Genomic DNA, 18,788 nt, shown 5'->3' with positions numbered 1-18,788 from the left:
CTGACTAACTAGCATTATTGTTCTGTAACAGATTTATTGTGGTTTAATTTAAATCATTTAGTTATTCACATATTCAGGTTTGATTTTCAGTTTTTCTGGCCTCTAATTATTCTTATTAAAATTTCCGATACACCGGATATAATGTTTTTTGTTTGTTTGTTTTTTTTTTTACTGGAAATGTTATTTTTATTTTATTTTATTTATTTATTTATTTATTTATTTTTATTTTTACTTTACACTTTTTTCTGGTCAGGTCAGCATGAATCTATTTAATACTCTGACCATTATTAAAACACCTCTGGTACACACACACCTGAATTGAGTTAATCTTTAAAAGTTGGGTGTCTGAGTTAAATGAGACTATCACGTGTCTGCACATCTCCTGGCTGCTCATGTTGCCAGCAAGGCCACTAAATGGGACAGGCATACCCTAACTCCTAAAAGTCATCAGATCAAATTACAATGGATAACAATGCCATGTTGTGCCTGCTGAGGATGTGCTAATTGTCCAGAGGACTTAATCCTCTTTTCACAGAATTGCGGAAGACTTTTTGACTGATCATTAACACCGCCATTGAATCTGTGCCTCATTACTGAATGTTTAATCTCTGTACATCTTATACTGAATAGATTTAAAGCAAATGTGTACATCATTGTCTGTAAAGCATATCGAGTTTTTTGACTAGTACCTACTAATGATTTTTCAGTGTCTCCATGCTTTACGCAGGTTAGAATGGCGTGACGTCAAAGCAGTCGCAGTCATTATTTAGGTTGACGATGCAGTCAGTGATTATATCTGCTCCTAAGTAAATGGATTAGTGTTTGATCGCACCTGAGACACTGCTGTCGTCACCTGTAATGGTCTTCATTAGATTTGAGAAATTCCAACCTTTCAAAAAATTGTCTAAAAAGTCTATTCTAATTCCACATGGTAGTGGGTTAGTCAGCTTCCTATTGAGAAGTCAATGATTTTTGCATGTACACCATAAAATAATCTATACACTATGAAATGGATATTTAAATGTATTTGGATACAAAGATTGAGGCCTACTTATTAATTTGCAGTTTTCCACTTAAAACTTTAGGGAACACAAATAATGCATCACAGTTTTAGTATTCTGATTTAGTATAATGTGTGTGCTTTTGTTTTGTCTTGTCTTGTCTTGTCTCGTCTCGTCTCGTCTTGTTTTGTCTTGTCTTGTTTTGTGGCGAAACAAACTCTAACATGCAGCTGCTCACTCATGCAGGTCTTTCTTTTCTTGTGTCTTATGTTGTCTTAGGACACATTTGTTCCTTTACTTAAAATGATCAGCTGATAGTTTGTAACACTGTAGTGCACAGTGTTGAGGTCATGAGTGTTGAGTCATGAATTAATTTGCATAAAGCCTTTTAAATTAATACAAATTAAGAAATCAAATAAACCTTCATTTCATGGACTGGAGATCTTCCAACACTGTCTGGTAATTAAATCAATACCCGCTGTACACGCCGATGTCGGAAATGCCTGTAGAGTGCAGCGGCAGAAATCCCATTAAGGCATGACGTTCAAACTAATAAGGGGCATGTCCTTTATCTCTGAATAGCCTCCACCCCATGTGTTCAGAGTAAAAGTAGTACAGCCATAAAAAGCTGTGAAAACTAAAGAACATCCTTTTTCCATGTGACTTAGAAGTGCTGTAAGAAAAGGACAAATTGTCATTATTTTGATGCATTTAACTCACTCTTCTGACCTGCTACTTTACCATGTGTGGTTTAAGTATTATTTTATTTTGTTATTTTTTGTTTGTTTTTAAATCTAGAAGAGTATTTCATTAGTCTGAGCTTTAATGTTTTCTTCCTATCAAGCCCCTGTTTAGAGTTTAGAACTCTCTTTAGAACTCTCTTTAGAACTTTCTTTATTAAAATGACATGAACTGTCATCTCATGCAGAAATACATTTTTTATGAGATTCTTTAGTTTTGAGAAGGTAATATACTACTAACTCTTTTTAAAATGGATTACATACACCTGAAATTGGTTGCATAAAACTATGTTTTGATTTATGTTTAATATAATTTTAAACTCTAAAACTAATTGGAGCTGTGGTCTGGTTAGTGCATAAGTTCCAGATGTTCAGCTGCTTATGTGGATTTGAGACTGGCCTGTCATATTCCTGGCCTCCTTCATTGTTCCCCATATAGCCATGTCATACTTTCATCATTCCTGCAATGTAAGCATTTTTATAATATTTCTTTACGGTAAACCATGATTTATTTTAAACTCATATTGTTTTGAAACTGACCCCACAATGACCTTGGCCTCGTATTTGTGCTTCACCACTTTATCTTTCCACAGTCAATGGCCTCCAGACTCTGACTAGGTTCTTTTAATACCCTTATTCCTTGTAATCGCCTCTGACTGCACTGTCGTGAAGGCAGTGGTTTGGATCTATACTTGATTGCTTAATCTGTTGTTAGAAAAGGTTTACACAGAAAGGCTCTCACAACTGTTCCTGCCCACACAGATCTTAGCATGGATGAGAACCGGAGCAGCTCAAGGCCGGCATCTTCCCAGTGCCATTCCTCTCCTGTAAACCCCTTGAGAAATATGGTGAAATATTTCAAGAACCTTATCAAGAACTCAGTATCTCCGAAGTTTCGTGAATGGGCAAAGGACTACTGCAGAAGGAATGGCTTGCTCACCTTATCAGTGTTAGCAGTGATGTCTGGTTGTGTGGTGGGATTCACGTTAAGAAGCTTGAACTTGTCAACACAGGTAATGTGGAATATAGAGATGTTGTTTTAAATAGATTTTTTGGGACAATTTATATTTGTATTTTTTTATACAGGTTAAAAGGTTGCTATTTAAATTTTAAATTATGTGTGGCTTATAAAAATAAATGCACTAGCAACTTAACATTATACAGTCATTATAGAAATTTAATAAAGGAATGATCCGGATTCAAAACAAGTCAAACTCTATTGGCATGTAGATTTGCACAGACAATAATTTAGACTCATCACTAAATAATGAAAAAGCTGAGTTTACAGTAATGCACTTACAGTACAAATCTATGGCACAAAGCACTGCACCAGGACAAACTATAGCTACAAATGTCTAATATGATTAAACTCACTTATTACTTTGTATGTGCAAAGTTATATCCATTTCTTCACAACATACTCAAGAGTACCATAAGAACTGTTAACGTCAAATATGTAAAGTACATCATAAATTCATAACCAGAAGTGCAGTTGCTGAATGGACAATAAAGAAAACTTTACAAAACCAATAGTCAAGAATTAAAAAAAAGTGAGGGATCTAATCATGTGCTGTCAATAGCACTTTGCTTTTTTAGAAGCAAGAACTCTCCTATAAATTTAAGATGTTTTTGATGACCTTTGCTCTTGAAGCCTTATATCACATATACACATATATTTTCCAGCCTATGTGGCATATTTTCTCAAAACTAGCTCTTAGTACTGCTTTTTGATTATGTAACATCTGGCTTTTGTTACCCATAAATAAACTCCAAATAGCTTTCAAGGCCAACTAAGGAGAAACAGGCATTAGTAAAGACAGCTGACATAAAAAAAATTTATTAGCAATGTCACTAAAAAGCCATGCTTTCTCTTTTCCCTCAGGCAAAGATCTACTTTTCTTTTCCTGGAGAACTTCTAATGAGAATGCTAAAAATGTTGATACTTCCCCTCATCACATCCAGGTAACCACACACCATATGACTGCTTTTTGTTTCTTCACTGAGACCAAACTGAGAATCACTGAGAATTTTTTTGTTGTTGTTGTTGACATTTTAAAAAACCTAATAAAATATCTTTCATCAGAAAAAAAAAGTTCCATAATGATAAATGCTTCATTTCTGAAGTTTTAAATCTTTTTCAATTAATAGTGGGATAGCTCAATGTTACAAAATGAATATAGAGTCTAAAATGTATTAGAAAAAAAAACAATAGATAATAGTTACTTGAAACAAATAATGGAGATGAGTTGCAGTCACCCCCTATTAAATTTAAAAAGAAAAATGTCTGCATATAGGGAAAGTAGATATATGTAAGATATTTTATGTGATATTTATAATAATGATTGAAATGCCAACACTTTCCTTACAGTTTAATGTCTGGCTTGTCTGCTATGGACACCAAGGCCAGTGGACGCTTGGGCCTTCTCACCATCACATATTACCTGTGGACTACCTTCATTGCTGTAATCGTGGGGATTGTTCTGGTACTGATTATTCATCCCGGAACCGGCACTGAAAAAGAGGGGCATAAAGCCTCAGGAGGGCCAGTGATGACATCTGCCGATGCCCTGCTAGATTTGATCAGGTAACTTTACAATATTAACAAAATCTACCTCTCAGTTTTTGGCAGAAACAGTATAATAAAGAGGAGACAGAGAAGACACGTGTAGAAATATGAATAGGATATAACAGCTGTAGGAATGAAGTCCCACCATTCAGTTAAAACAGCCAATCAGCTTATTAGTATATAGGTGGCATTTTGTTTCACTGCTCTGCAAATGCAAATACACATTAGCTAGATAAACCTTAAACTACAGTTTCAACATTTTCTGTCAGATGTATCGGTTATTTTAACACTTCAACCATGTTTTCAACTCTTTGCTCATTTGCTTCAACTACTTGCTCATTGTCTTCCTTTTCCACCTCACTTAGGCAGAAATATGGTGAAAATAGTGTTAACCACTAGACAAACAACAGTTTAGACATAGTTTCAGAAAACTAGCATTAACATTCTGGTACATAAACGTTCACTTTACAAAGTCCAATCAGTTCCCCATGGATAGAATCAATATCTGCTCTGCATTATTTCTCATTGAATATTCTGTTTCACTTAGACTATAAACAACCTGTAGGCAATTCATTTCAGTTTTATTGCTCCGTCTTAGTAACGCTTTGAACTTACATAACCGATTACAAGCTGAAGTCAAGCTTTTCGAGGCTTAAGCTTCCCTTTTGCTTCATCCTGTCACTGGCCAGAAGGTTGGAATTAGGTATATTTAGAGAGCCACCCAAGCGGATGAGAATGACATGGCTTTTCACAAGTGCGAAAGATGCTCCTAAGCTCTGGACCAAATTTAATTGGATTGTAGTCAGGGACACGCAAGTAGAATTGCTACTTTATAAATAATGCATTGGCTGATAGCCTTTGTCCTCGAAGTCATACCAGCTTTTTTTTTTTTTTTTTTTTTAGCAGTCTTGGACAATACTCAAATCAAGTGATTCTAAAACAAACAATGTGCAATTTTTGGCATTTGCTGGCTAATAGTACACACTATACTTCATATGCTATATTAAAATCTGTGGCCTTATGTATGACAGGTTTTTGTGCTTTTCCAACAGGAACATGATTCCATCCAATCTGATTGAAGCCACATTTCAGCAGGTGAGAGAAACACATGAAGAACTGAGGAATTAATCGTCTACAGTGTTTTGTATCTAATCCATGTCCATCTGTGCTCTTCTGTTTCAGTATAAAACAGAGCTTGTGCCCAATTTTAAAAATAGTGAAAAATCATCACAAGCCAACTTTGTGTACATCATGCCAGACTATGAAAACCCCAAGATGGGTCACCCAGTGTTTCTTGAACTCACTCCTTCTCCTGAAATCCACTACAAGATTGTACCAGGGAAAAGCAATGGGATGAACGTGCTAGGAATTGTCATTTTCTCTGCCACTATGGGTGTGTATAGTAGACAACTGTCTTGTATAACACTATAACCCTGGTGAAAAAATCAGCTTATATAGACCAGATTATGCTGGTAACTGTTGATTTGGTGTTGTGGTCAGGGAGTTCACCAATCAAACTAGCTGTTTATAGCTGGTTAAACTACTTAAAAAGCCTAATGGGAACACTAGTATACCAGCATCCCATGTTGGGGACTAGCATCCAAAATACTGAACAACATACAATGGAGACCATCAGTGCTGATTTATTTTATTTTTTTCAGCAGGGAAGTAAATATTCGTTGTACAATTAAACAGTTTAGATTTGCATTTGTAAATAAGTTTCTTATGCCCAACAAGGGAGTGTGTATTTGATAAAAAATATATATAATCTGTTATATATATTATATATATATATATATATTTTTTTTTAAAGTAAATATTATTGGTTTAAAACAGCTGTTTTCCATTTTATTATATTTTGAAATGTCATTTATTCCTGTGATGGAAAAGCTAAATTTTGTTCTTTAGTCCTTGCTAAATAAAAGTACTAGTTAAAAAAATTAAAATAAAAATCTTACTGACCCCAGGTTGGCTTTTTCTTTTTTTTGACTCCCCAGGTCTTCTGCTTGGTAGAATGGGATCCAGAGGTTTACCCCTAGTAAATGTGTGTCTTTGCATCAATGAATGTGTCATGAAGATCATCAATGCTGCTATGTGGTGAGTAGAAGTGGATCACTTCACTCAAAATGCCCTGACTAGATATTTGTAATTTCAGCTATGACACAAATGTGACCCTGAATCTCAATCAATCTGAATAAATAAGCTTTCCATTGATGTATGGTTTGTTAGGATAGGGCAATATTTGGCTGAGGTATAACTATTTGAAAATCTGGAATCTGAGGGAGAAAAAAATACTAAGGAAAATCTTCTTTACAGTTGTCCAAATGAAGTTCTTAGAAATGCATATTACGAATCAAAAATTAAGTTTTAATATATTAACAGTAGGAAATTGACAAAATATCTTCATGGAACATGATCTTTACTTCATATCCTAATGATTTTTTGGCATAAAAGAAAAATCTAATATTTTGACCTGAACAATGTATTTTTGGCTATTGCTACAAATATACCCCAGCGACTTAAGACTGGTTTTGTGGTCCATGTTCACAAATGTTCACTATTAGACATACTACATAACTACAAAAAAAGTCATCACGTTTTGTCATGCAAACTTGTTAATCTGTCTTGACAAATAAAGCAGAATCCCAGTCCAGAACAAATGAAGAGCCAGCTGTCTCTTTAATACAAACTAAAATACATGAGTGTACTAGTTTAATAGGTTCTCAAAGCCTCCTCATTCTACTAAATAAGGTTGGCAGTGGAAAGGTGTTCTGGTGTAAAAGAGTCAGGCCAACCGAGAAGTTGATTTAGTCAGTCAGTAATGCATTTCAAACTCAGTCAAGTGCATGCACTTACAATAAGCAAATGATAAATATATTTTGTTTAACACTCCAGTCTCTTTGTACAGGTACTTCCCATTTGGAATCGTATTTCTGGTTGCTGGGAAGATCCTGGACATGCATGATCCGGCGGTCCTTGCAGAGAAGCTGGGGATGTACTTCATTACTGTTCTGGCGGGACTGTTCGTCCATGGTGTGATTTTGCTGCCACTGTTCTTCTTCGTGTTCACTAGGAAGAACCCCTTTAACTATATCCGTGGCCTCCTCCAGGCTCTGGTTATCGCTTTGGCAACTTCATCCAGGTAAGGAAGCTGGTTTGAACAGCCTTTCAGCTCGATGCAACAGAAACAAATGTTAATCCATGAACTATTTCAGGGTATAGTTCCATTAAATCACATTAAATTGAAGTGTTTTTCTTGTGGTGTTCCAAGGGATTATGAATCTTAACATTACAAATTATACAATGTAAAAATAAGCAACTTTTAGTAGTGTATTTAAATAATCCCTCTCTTTCCAGTTCAGCTACTCTGCCCATTACAATGAAGTGCTTACTGGAGAACTGTCACGTGGATCGGAAAATCGCTCGATTTGTACTTCCTGTGGGTGCTACTATCAATATGGACGGCACAGCACTATATGAAGCAGTGGCAGCCATCTTCATTGCCCAGGTCAATGAGTACGAGCTTGACTTTGGACAACTAGTTACTATTAGGTAAAGTATTTCAGTTACATTCAGAAAAATATACATTACTGCACAAAAGTTGTGAAAAATTAAAGAAAAGAAGTCTCTTATGCTTAAACACGACTGAATCTATTTGATTAAAAAAACAGTAAGATAGTAATATTGTGAATATTATTATATAAATAATTGCAATTTAAAATAACTGTTATCTATTTTAATATATATTAAAAGGTATTTTTTCCTTGTGATGGCAAAGCTGAATTTTCAGCAGTAATTTCTCCAGTCTTCAGTGTCACACGATCCTTCAGAAAACATTCTAATATATTACAAATAAATACTTTTATTTGCATATTAGACACATTAAATTGATCAAAAGTGATAAAGACATTTATGATGTTACAAAAGATTTCTATTTAATAAAATGCTCTTTTAAACTCTCCATTCATCAAAGAATCATTTCGTTTCCAAGCCCCAATGAAGCTGCATGTTGACTTTGACGATCTGTTCTCAGCATCACAGCTACAGCGGCAAGTATCGGAGCAGCTGGAATCCCTCAGGCTGGTCTTGTTACCATGGTTATCGTTCTTACCTCAGTGGGTTTGCCTCCAGATGACATCTCACTTATTGTAGCCATCGACTGGATCCTGTAAGTACACATACTTAAATACAACAGCATATACACCACAAGTAACTCAATGAAAATCAATCTCATGTATCATTTTTCATCAGGGACCGATTTCGAACTATGATCAATGTGCTTGGAGATGCATTAGCCGCAGGAATCATGGCTCATGTGTGCAGAAAGGACTTCCAGAAAGACACCCCATCCTCAAACTCAGAGAGAGTAAGATATATCCACCATGTACTCATTTACATATCTATATTCCTAACTAGGAAATAAGCATGTATAGTGTGCAGTAGTGGCCTGTTGCAGTAACAACAATAGGCCATATTAGATCAAACCAGCCATATTTGACAGCTGCATTATCACTGTATTTTGTCTTGCAGCGAGATACTGTGATATCTTTTGGAAACCAAAGCGTGCAGAGTTTTCCCACATCTGAGGTTCCACTTCTGGCAAACAGGGACTACATCTTAGAGGTTGTCGGCGATCAGGTGATCGAGAGGCCGACTACCTGTTATAACCTCTGCCAAGTCTAACTTTGACAGACGATAGCAAGAAGGAGCAGAAGTTGCCTTGACTTCACAAAAACCTTCCCCCTTTTTCTCCCCTTCGTTCCACATTTGTGCCATTCTGTCTTTTTTAAATCACAGATGTTACTGTAACCTAAAGTGTCGCCTTTGGTGAACTTGAACTAGGACATTTGGGTGCTTTTGACACCTTAAAATGGGGAGGTTTTGTAAATTATATAAAACATTTTTAAATGTTCATCTTCTAGAATTGCCTTAAATGCAATAGTTAATGACCATAATAATATCACAATAATAAAACCACGTCCTGATATGTAAACATTATGCAACTAGTAAGTCGACTGGGGCTCCAGATATGGATCATCAGTTGCCCTATCATAAAGTGTATGGTGAAGACAAAATATGATTTGTAATGACTAAGAACAGAGATCTTAATTATGTTCATAGTTCAGAATCCCTCTGTTCAATTCATCTGGGATGAAGTCGTTGCACACTGTAATTACAATTTGTTTATTTTCTTAATAAAAAATGAAAAATGTAACATTGTTTTATTATTAATACTGTAAAAGAACAAGAACAACTGGTTATTGGTTTATACTTTAAACTCAAAAGATACACCTATAAATCATAGATCACCAAAAACCACCTCTAATCGCAAACCAAAAATGCAGAAACTAGCTTAAAAATGTTACCCCATATTGATATCTCAGTTCACTAACAAACACAAATTTCCAAATTTGCAATGTCCTATGTTTTATTTCACAACTACATGTTAGACAGTAGCTCATAACAGATGTTCACTGTAGAGTCCAAAAGTAATTCATTAAAGTAAAGCCACTCATCAATATCAACACAAAAAACCATGCACAGGCTAAATAAATCCATTCCACCATTCAATGAGTATTTCCTACATCAATTTAGGCTTAAAACAAACCATCATCCAGTAAATTCTACTTGATATATCTCACAACTTCTGTTGACTCTTAAAACATAAGACATATCTTAATCAGAATATCAAAAAAGATGGACAGAGACAAGTTTGCCATAATTACTATACTGCACATATGCCAAAACGTGCACACACACACACAAAAAGAGAATGCCAAGGTTAAAAGTGTTTCATATTAATAACGTGTAACCAACAGTGGCTTTACAAGCTGCTAATAGTTTCACATGAACCATGAAGTAACAAATGACACTGGTTGATCTAAGTATAGTAAACTTCTGCTTATTACAATTTGACGAGATAGAATAGCCACAGTACAAAAACAGACTATTAGGATTAATTATCAGTCATCAATAATATAAATATTTGCACACACATACAATACCAACCTTAAGTCTTGTAGCAGAGGGAGCATAAGAATGGTCTGTGCTGAAAATAATCAAAAATCTTGATAAAGGAGAATGTATGTGGGGTTCACAAGCTTGTATTTGGGAGACCTCAGGGGGAGTCAAAGCTGAGGGGCATGACTGTACAACTGAGACTATGAGTGAGCCTGCTGTCCTGTTTCTAGCTTCACCACTGCTCACCTACAGCTGAAAACCTCTGGAATAAGTTGAATATGAACCATTAAAGAAGGCTAAATAAACAGCACACCAGTGGCCAAATCAAAGTCAGCCATCATCAGATAACCAAGATGTACATTTAAGATTTGGTCCAATGCTGAAATACAAGTACTAAAAGTCCTTAAAATACCCCATTTAAATTGAAATGTGGTTGTCAAATATTTCTCATGAGGTCTTTGTGGACTAAACTCTATTATAGACTGCATCTATAAAAGTCTTGTGTTGACTTATACTGCACCTATAAATGGGTAAATTAAAAAACTAATTAAAAGATCAAATAAAGAAACAAAAGCTGAGCAAAACAATATACAATTTAATGATCGTAAATGCCATGTGAAACAAAATGAAAGATTTCAAAAAGGAAACACAAAAGAGAAAAGAAAACAAAAATATCACAAGGCAATCTTAAAAAGCATATGCATTAGTACTGGATATCCATTTTCAAATAACCAAACTAAACTTAAAGTATGTTTTAGCCTAGAGAAACAGAAACTAAAGAAAATGCAAACCATAAACATAAGATGCTGATGCTCAAATGTTAATAAATTTTTACATAAATACTCAGTACCTAGTATTCAGTTGTCCGAATCCTTTTGGAATACGTTTAGGGATATGCAACCTGCACCTCTGCTGGGGGAAGCTAAACCTTCCGTTCACGTCTTTGGTCCATTCATGCCTTAGTTATCAGTCTATTCAGAGGGCCCCTTGCAAAAAATTTAGTTAAAGATTTCTCCTCCCTGAACACAGGCGATTTATAGACCGTCTGCTTTCTTTACGGTTACCTCTTTTTCTCAATGAAGCACTCAGCATGCCGCATTTAAAACTCAGATTTTAATAAACAATTGAACTGTTGTGAGATGGATCATGAGATTCCTGCCAAACCAAAAAGTGCTACATTATGTAGGATGAAGATACTGACAAAAAGACAAATCTGGGTTTTAAATCCAGCATCTGTTGAATGAGGTGTTTGACCACATATGGCACATAGCAACAATATCAGGCTAACATCAGAGACACAAATCTGTATCGAAAGCGAAATTTGTCAAATATTGGGATAAACTAGAATGCCTAAAACACTTGCATTTGAAGCATCCAACAGCTTGAATCTTAAAAGAAACGAGATGTCTAAACAAGACTTAGAAACATTTGCGAAGTCATGATTACACTAAAAAAATTTTTTTTTTCTTTTTCAAAACTGCGCCAATTTCTCTGGCTTCGCAGACAACATCCCTCTCCTTTATTTTCCTGGCAACCCTACTTTCTACTTGTGTGACTTGCTTGTTTTGAATGACACTTGTAAAATCTTATCCCCGAGGTGGTAGCCGTTGAGATTAGCGATAGCCATGGCTGCTTCTTCATAGTTTGTCATGGTAACAAACCCAAATCCTTTGCACTTGTTGGTGCTGAAGTCGCGGATCACTTTCACATTTGTCACGGCACCGAAAGGCCCGAACATATGCCACAGAATTCCCTCATCTGCATCCTGGCCAAGGTTGTAAACGAAAATACACCAGCCTGACGAGGAGTTCCCAGGCCCCATGTTAACTCCAGACATGCCACTCATGTGGTCCACACTCATTGGAGAGAACCTGAGGACAGGAAATCACAACTTTTAGTTCCTCAGATTGACACAGTGTTTTAATGACTAAAAGATTTGTAATTTTTGGGTGAGAGATCCATTTAGGAACGATGTGGTAAGCAAGCGATGTCTGACTTCATTCACCTGAACCTCTGGGCCTGGTGGTGGACGGGCCCCCCAAAGCGGCGAGGCGGTGTGTGGTAGGTAGGTGGAATAAATTGTGAGTTTTTCATTTGGTTGGGACTGGCAGCGAACTTTACAGTGATTGGCTCTGCAGCTCCTGGAGGCTTCTGCCCATTCAAGTCCTTAATTGCGTCCTCTGCCTCTGCTCTCTTGTCAAACCGAATGAAAGCCACACCACGAGAGAGTCCTGCAATAAGGATATATGTAAGCTCTTAAATGCACACTAGGACATTCCAAGTGTGACAGACACATTTATGCTTCTCTACCAACCTGACGCTTGATCAACCAGGACATGGGAGTTGATTATTCTGCCATAACTTCCAAACATTTCTTCTACATCCTTCTGCATCATTGTTTTCGGCAGCCCACTTATGTAAAGGTTGGCATCCTTTATGGTATCAGAGCTTGGCCTGGCATATGACACCTGCCAGGAAGAGCAAAGTTAAAACATCAGATATTGAAGAAACAACTCCCCTGGAGGGGAATCATTAAAAAAAATCTAAATGTAAAAAAAAAGTAAGAAGAAACAAACTTTTGCATTTTTTTTTCAAATTGAGTTTTTAAACTTTGCTTTTTTTTTCAAATAAGGAACAACCCCAATATGTTGAAAAATGTATTTTTACCATGTTTTTTCCTTATAAATATTAAATAAAATTTTATAGAAAAATTTCAAAAAGCATTAAATCGACCTGTTAAACAAACAGACAATAAAACAGAACTCTTGAAATTGATATAAATATTGAAAAGCCTGATAAAAAGGCCACAACCAAGATGCCATCAGGTCCGAGCAATTCAATCTGCCTTGTTGTCAAAACTGGCGATCTTAATTAATGACACATTTAACTTTACACAGGAGCACCTTTTGTCACATTACCTTGATAGTTTTAGACTGTAGTCTCAGTCCATTGAGAGTACTGATTGCTCTTTCTGCATCACTAGGGTTAAGATAGTTAACAAATCCGTACCCTAAACTGTGGCCTAGAGAAAAAAAAGAAAAGAAAAGAAAAAAAGGAAAACAATAAAACAAACAAAACAAAAAAAAAGTTGAAACGTTCCAAATACAAAGGAAAAAAACATCCTAATATCAAATGTTAAACTTCTGGGGGGGAAAATTAATGCTACCAAACAAATAAATCCACAATTACTTACACATATGTGGGAAAGGCCTGAGAAAGGAAACTAAAAATAAGTTGTTTGTGTTAACACTGAAATGATTCAATTGTAAAGAAACACTGCATCTGAAGTTGCAAATCTTTTAAAAACGTTTTAAGCAACATCACGCTATATGGAAACCCTGCAAATAAAGATACTGCATGCCTAAGGCAGCAACGACAAAAAATAATTTCTCAGAATATTTCAAATACTTGCCTGCTACTTTGTCCCGAATAAGTTTAGCAGACTCCACCTCCCCAATGCTGCCGAACAGACTCCGCAGCTCATCTTGGCTCATACTCTGAGGCAAGTAGTTGACGATGAGGTTTGTCTTGCAATCTTTAGGCTCACCAGCCATGTGATCTTCATAACCGTTCGACATGTCATAGGCCTCCTGGAAATAATAAAAAAACGTTTGTGACGGTTATACACAATGAAAGTTTAGGAAATCAACATTTAATTGGAATATTTAATGCAAACTCATTGTGCATTCATAAAACCTGGGAAAAAGCTGTAAATAGTAGAACTCTGTTGATTGCCATTGATACCTGACAGTTTTTTGCATGCATTTGTGTAAAGGGACTCAAAACTAGGCCTAAACCTTGCTTTTCAATTACTATAGCTGGTAAGCCATTAATAGAATGAAAAACATGCAATTTAAGAAAATGTAATTAAAAACATTCCTATTCATTTGTGGGAAATTACATTAAAATACTTAAAAGCTAGCCTACATATTATTGCATTTTTCCATGTCCCAATAAAAAATAATAATAATTATATATTTATTTTCTTTTTTTTAAATCAGACAAACAAAAGTTGTATGGCTAATTTGGGAATTATGTTTTATATTTTTCTCTAGGGTACAAATAATGCATCTGTAAGGGAGTAGTGCTTATAAATGCATCAGTGATTATACAAACAAGATTTTTTATTAATTTACATAACATAAAACACATCACATTCCAACTCTACATGACACATAAACAAAAACATCATGCCTCTACAAAAAAAAAAAATGAAACCGTAACACCAACCATAATTAAATACCTTTAACCAGGAACAAAGTTGCCTTTCAGAGCATATATTACCTCCGTCATACTAATATATAACTTACAAAATCTGCTTTTAACCAGTATGTTCCCTAAATTTGCAAGTCCAATATATCACAAAAATTAACTTAAGTGATAAGAATAAATACCAGGCTACGATAGTAAAAAATAAAACAAATATGAGCAAAAAGACAGATAAACACATATAAACTGGGCCGCTGTTATTTTACATGCTATAATCAACACCGCCTCCAGTGGAGTCTAGCTGAAACTGCACGTGACCAATTTATTTGAACCAAATTAAATAAGTTAGTGTACATTAAAAAAGGGGTCTTGAGTTTCTAATTGCACTTCCTCAAGGCAAGAAAATGGGTGAGTGTGATTATTCTGATATCGGACAGTGTCCTATTCATGTTAGAAGAGAGGTCTTATGTATTCAACACGGGTAACCAGACAACCTTCAAGGCTGAAACAAACAAGCATTATTACTGACCCTCCTACAACCCAACACTGGAAGATTTGATAAAGTGGCCTGAATCGCTCAAAGAAAATTCAGGTTCTCTATTAACTACTTCAGTCGTGAGCTGGTCCCTATAAACATGGTTAAACTTTGCCAGGCCAAATACCTTCAACTGAATTTATGCAACACCTCATAAGATGTCTAGTGCATCTAGTTAAAAGGCTACCTCAAATGAGAGCATTTACACCTTAAGTATTGCTTGCTTATCACACAGGCTACAGCACTACATGAACGAAAACAGCCTACAAGCACGAAACACTACTAACTCCAGTTTAACAGATTCAGTATAACGATAAATAAATGGCTTAAAATCCACATTCAGTCCCTGATGGACACAAATTCTACTCACTTTTAAGTATCTAACGTGTCCCCTTCTGATTGCCATGAAGAGCGTCACAGATCCCGACTCTGAAGACACCAAAAACAAAATAAGGTGATAAAAATACACGCTGACAAAAAGGGATGTGAGGGAAGGCAAGGGCTGGTTTGGGGGTTCAGAGTAAAATAAATACACTAAAATAATGAAAGGGCAAAACAATCAAATGAGCCACCTTCTGATATAACCTGTGGAAAATAAATAACAGAATAACCATTAAGAGTGGCGTTTCAGCGTGTATTTTTAGCACCTCACTTTGAGTCTGTCCTGCCTTCACAAAATCGGTGTTGATATTATATACACGCTACACTCGTTACATTACAATGTAAATGGTTTTATTTTAGAATAAACCCCTTTATGTTTTGTTTTCATAAACAAAAACAAATAACATCAAGAATTAAGATACTACAGTGTAAATACTAAGAGTTTAAAAGCAAACCTTCCTGTACTGCACTATTCCTAAAAGGACCGTTCACCCAAAAATTAAATAGTTTCACTGTTAATGATATTGTTAAACCGAAATCAACATGTCATTTAAAATAAACCTAATTATGTTAAACTATTTTCGCCAGCACAAGTAACTTTGTAATAATGATTAAAAACACATTTTACCACAAAATGGCCGATTAATTGTAATTATTAACTAGACATACTGCAAGTGACTTTTAAAATATCAATTTGTTACAACCATAGACTGTATGTAACTAATTGATAACAGAGGTCGAAGAACAACCATTCAGAGGACAGTTCCCTATAATTTCCCACGTTTCATAAATGTTATTCATTCAACATACATTAGGGCGGTTGAACTTATTAACCTTATCAAAATATACTACTGAGTAACTTACACCACTCAAGTATTCGTAGTCTGTTGGAAAATAAAGTAATGAAAGTAAAAATGACTAAAATACATTTTAACGTTAATTCTGCCTAGTCGTGAGGAGGTGAAATGTAGAACTAACGTTACCGCGCAGCAGGACATCGCACTTCCGGTCACGCTAGTCTAGATTACCTCGCCATTGTTACGGTTTCGTATCTTAGCTACACAACAACATCCTTGCGGCATTACACAGCATGCTGGTAATGAATCATAGATTCAAAAATAGGTAGAATAAAACCGCATACAACATAGGGCCTCGTTCCCAACACCCCGTCTCCATATTTTCGCGATGACTCGCTCTCTAAATCTCATGCAACTCTGGAGTTCAAACTCGAGCAGGCTGCGCTAAGGGCCTAACCCTATTAAAGCCAGGCCTCGAACACCGAATGCACTTATAAACGTTACTAAATGCCAGTTCAATATACAAAAATCAAACGTATTTCTGGTGCCTCACCAACTTCTCCCGATTCTGCAATAAAACGAACACACGCGGAGCTTTAGCAAAACGTGTTTTTTTGGCGCTTCGCTCTCCCGACACACGCCACAACAAGGGAACTCTGCAAAGGAAGCGGAAGTCTTAACCCCTCCCACTTTCAAAATCCACTCATATTCACATCAAGTCACTAATAATAAAATCAGACATTTTATTCAATTGTATCAGTTTTATTTTGCAAAGTAAAAAGCGTCCTTGCTGTGTGTGCATATAAAATATCCCTAGAAGAACAGGTATTGTGAAGAGACACACTAGTAGTTTGAACCATAGACTATAGGTTGAACAGATATCATCAAAGCAATTAACAATAATATATATATATATATATATATATATATATATATATATATATATATATATATATATATATATATATATATATATATATATATATATATATTGTACAAGCATGCAGGGGAAAAGTCACAAGAATTAATTCCATCAGTGCTTTTTATTCTTGGTCCAGGATTCGATACTCTTGTGAGGGCTGATGCCTCATTAGCTGTGCCAATAATCCCATATACCTGAAGACAGAAAGGTCAGGGATGACATTACATATCTTGTAAAGGATCCGGGCATTAATTAATTATAATATAAATCACAGAGCTCACCAGTACAGAGAGAACCACTAGCGATATTATAATGATGATGTGCACTGCAAGCAGTAAATTCTCCTCAAGTTTAATTTGACAGCCCTAGAATAGAAGAAAAAAAAATACAATGTGGAATCTTGCTCCAAACACTCTAATTTAAATTAATTAACAAATGAAATCCATGCGGGGCAAATGTGGTACTGATAATATGATTATGCATTGATTTTATAATAACTACTCAAGACATTTTGTTTGTTTGTTTTTTACACAAAGAGGTGCAATATTGTTTTTTCTGTGGTCATTTAATTAAATATAGCTAAACTTGCATTTAACTCATAATATTCCTTATATGTCGCAATGAATAGGAAGCAATGACAGGTCTTTTCATCCATATTGTGACATACATCCAAGTGTAACAGATTATGTAATTTTTTTTACCACATTTTTCATCAGCTAAAAATCCTTCACAGTGAGATATATAAACTGAAGTTAAAAAAAATATACAGGGTGAATTTTAATTTCATGCTGAATGTTAATTTGTATCTCATGAAAAGGGTAGCTCAAATTAGTGTCTGTACTTCATTATATAACAGCTGGGGTTAGTCTAAAGTCCCATTGCAGGAGTGAAAGGTTTTGTTGCAGCAGCTCAGAGGAACTTCGTATTTCCCACTATTAAACCAGGGGGTTTCCAACCAGTCTGTGTAGTTCTTAACACCACAGCACCGCATCTGTAACAAAAAACAAACTATCTGATTTTGCAAAAAAAAACAAAAAAACAAAAAACAGGAGATTTCTGTACAATATGGATGACTCCACCAACAACAGCCAGCAGTGCAGGAAGAATTATATTAAAGCTGCTAAAGAATACACTGTAAACTCTGTATTTATGCAGCAAGAATGAACCACCTAGACTTGTAATTCCAGCCAGCTGTAAAAAGTGGAGAATGAAGGAGTTAAAACCCAAAGGAACTAAGACAGTTTGTATTTCATAAATGTCATCTTATCATGTGCCTTACACTCTTAAAAATAAAGGTGCTTCGCGATGCCATAGAAGAACCTTTTTGTCTAAATGGTTACATAAAGAGCCTGTAATATGTAAAGAACCTTTTGATTTCACAAAAGGTTCTTTGTGGTCAAAGAAGGTTCTTCAGATAATAAAAAGGTAAGAAAGAGATGGTTCTTTAAAGAACTTTTGACTGAATGGTTCTTTGTGGAACCAAAAAGAGTTCTTCTATGGCATCACTTAAAGATCCTTTTAAAGCACATTTATGTTTAAGAGTGTATGTGTCATTGTTACTGAAAAACTCGGGCTAGTTGTCACAGTTTATTTTGTTAATATTTCTCAGGGACATTTATGAAGAACAACTTTTCCTGAAAGCACAGTTCAACACTTCATTTCAAATCTACCTTCAT

At 35.4% G+C, this 18,788-nt stretch overlaps 2 protein-coding genes across 4 annotated transcripts; one reads left to right on the top strand and one right to left on the bottom strand.

Annotated features, from left to right (window-relative positions):
• Positions 1-1,669: 1,669 nt before the first annotated feature.
• Positions 1,670-9,503, top strand: LOC132154755 (excitatory amino acid transporter 5-like). The gene is made up of 12 exons (XM_059563422.1): positions 1,670-2,209; positions 2,504-2,754; positions 3,624-3,703; positions 4,110-4,325; positions 5,360-5,402; positions 5,490-5,700; positions 6,305-6,404; positions 7,216-7,449; positions 7,665-7,859; positions 8,341-8,475; positions 8,559-8,673; positions 8,838-9,503. Exons 2-12 carry the CDS (start codon positions 2,512-2,514, stop codon positions 8,988-8,990), a joined length of 1,725 nt encoding a protein of 574 aa, XP_059419405.1. The 5' UTR covers positions 1,670-2,209; positions 2,504-2,511; the 3' UTR covers positions 8,991-9,503.
• A 1,340-nt stretch (positions 9,504-10,843) lies between these two features.
• On the bottom strand, positions 10,844-16,872 carry LOC132154754 (ELAV-like protein 1). Of its 3 annotated transcripts, XM_059563419.1 has the most exons (8): positions 16,744-16,869; positions 15,383-15,441; positions 13,681-13,858; positions 13,187-13,290; positions 12,583-12,736; positions 12,274-12,499; positions 11,333-12,139; positions 10,844-11,280 (listed from the first exon to the last, which is right to left on the bottom strand). In XM_059563419.1, the coding sequence occupies exons 2-7, from the start codon at positions 15,416-15,418 to the stop codon at positions 11,812-11,814; spliced, it is 1,026 nt and encodes a 341-aa protein (XP_059419402.1). In that variant the 5' UTR covers positions 15,419-15,441; positions 16,744-16,869; the 3' UTR covers positions 10,844-11,280; positions 11,333-11,811. The 3 variants fall into 3 exon arrangements, with proteins under 3 accessions (XP_059419402.1, XP_059419403.1, XP_059419404.1); XM_059563420.1 differs by lacking the exon at positions 15,383-15,441 and having other exon boundaries at positions 16,744-16,872; XM_059563421.1 differs by lacking the exons at positions 13,187-13,290; positions 15,383-15,441; positions 16,744-16,869 and having other exon boundaries at positions 13,681-13,821.
• Positions 16,873-18,788: the final 1,916 nt, after the last annotated feature.

This window comes from Carassius carassius, chromosome 12 (assembly GCF_963082965.1).
Source record: "Carassius carassius chromosome 12, fCarCar2.1, whole genome shotgun sequence".
Classification (NCBI taxonomy): Eukaryota; Metazoa; Chordata; class Actinopteri; order Cypriniformes; family Cyprinidae; genus Carassius; species Carassius carassius.
This window is presented reverse-complemented; position numbering and strand designations above follow the sequence as displayed.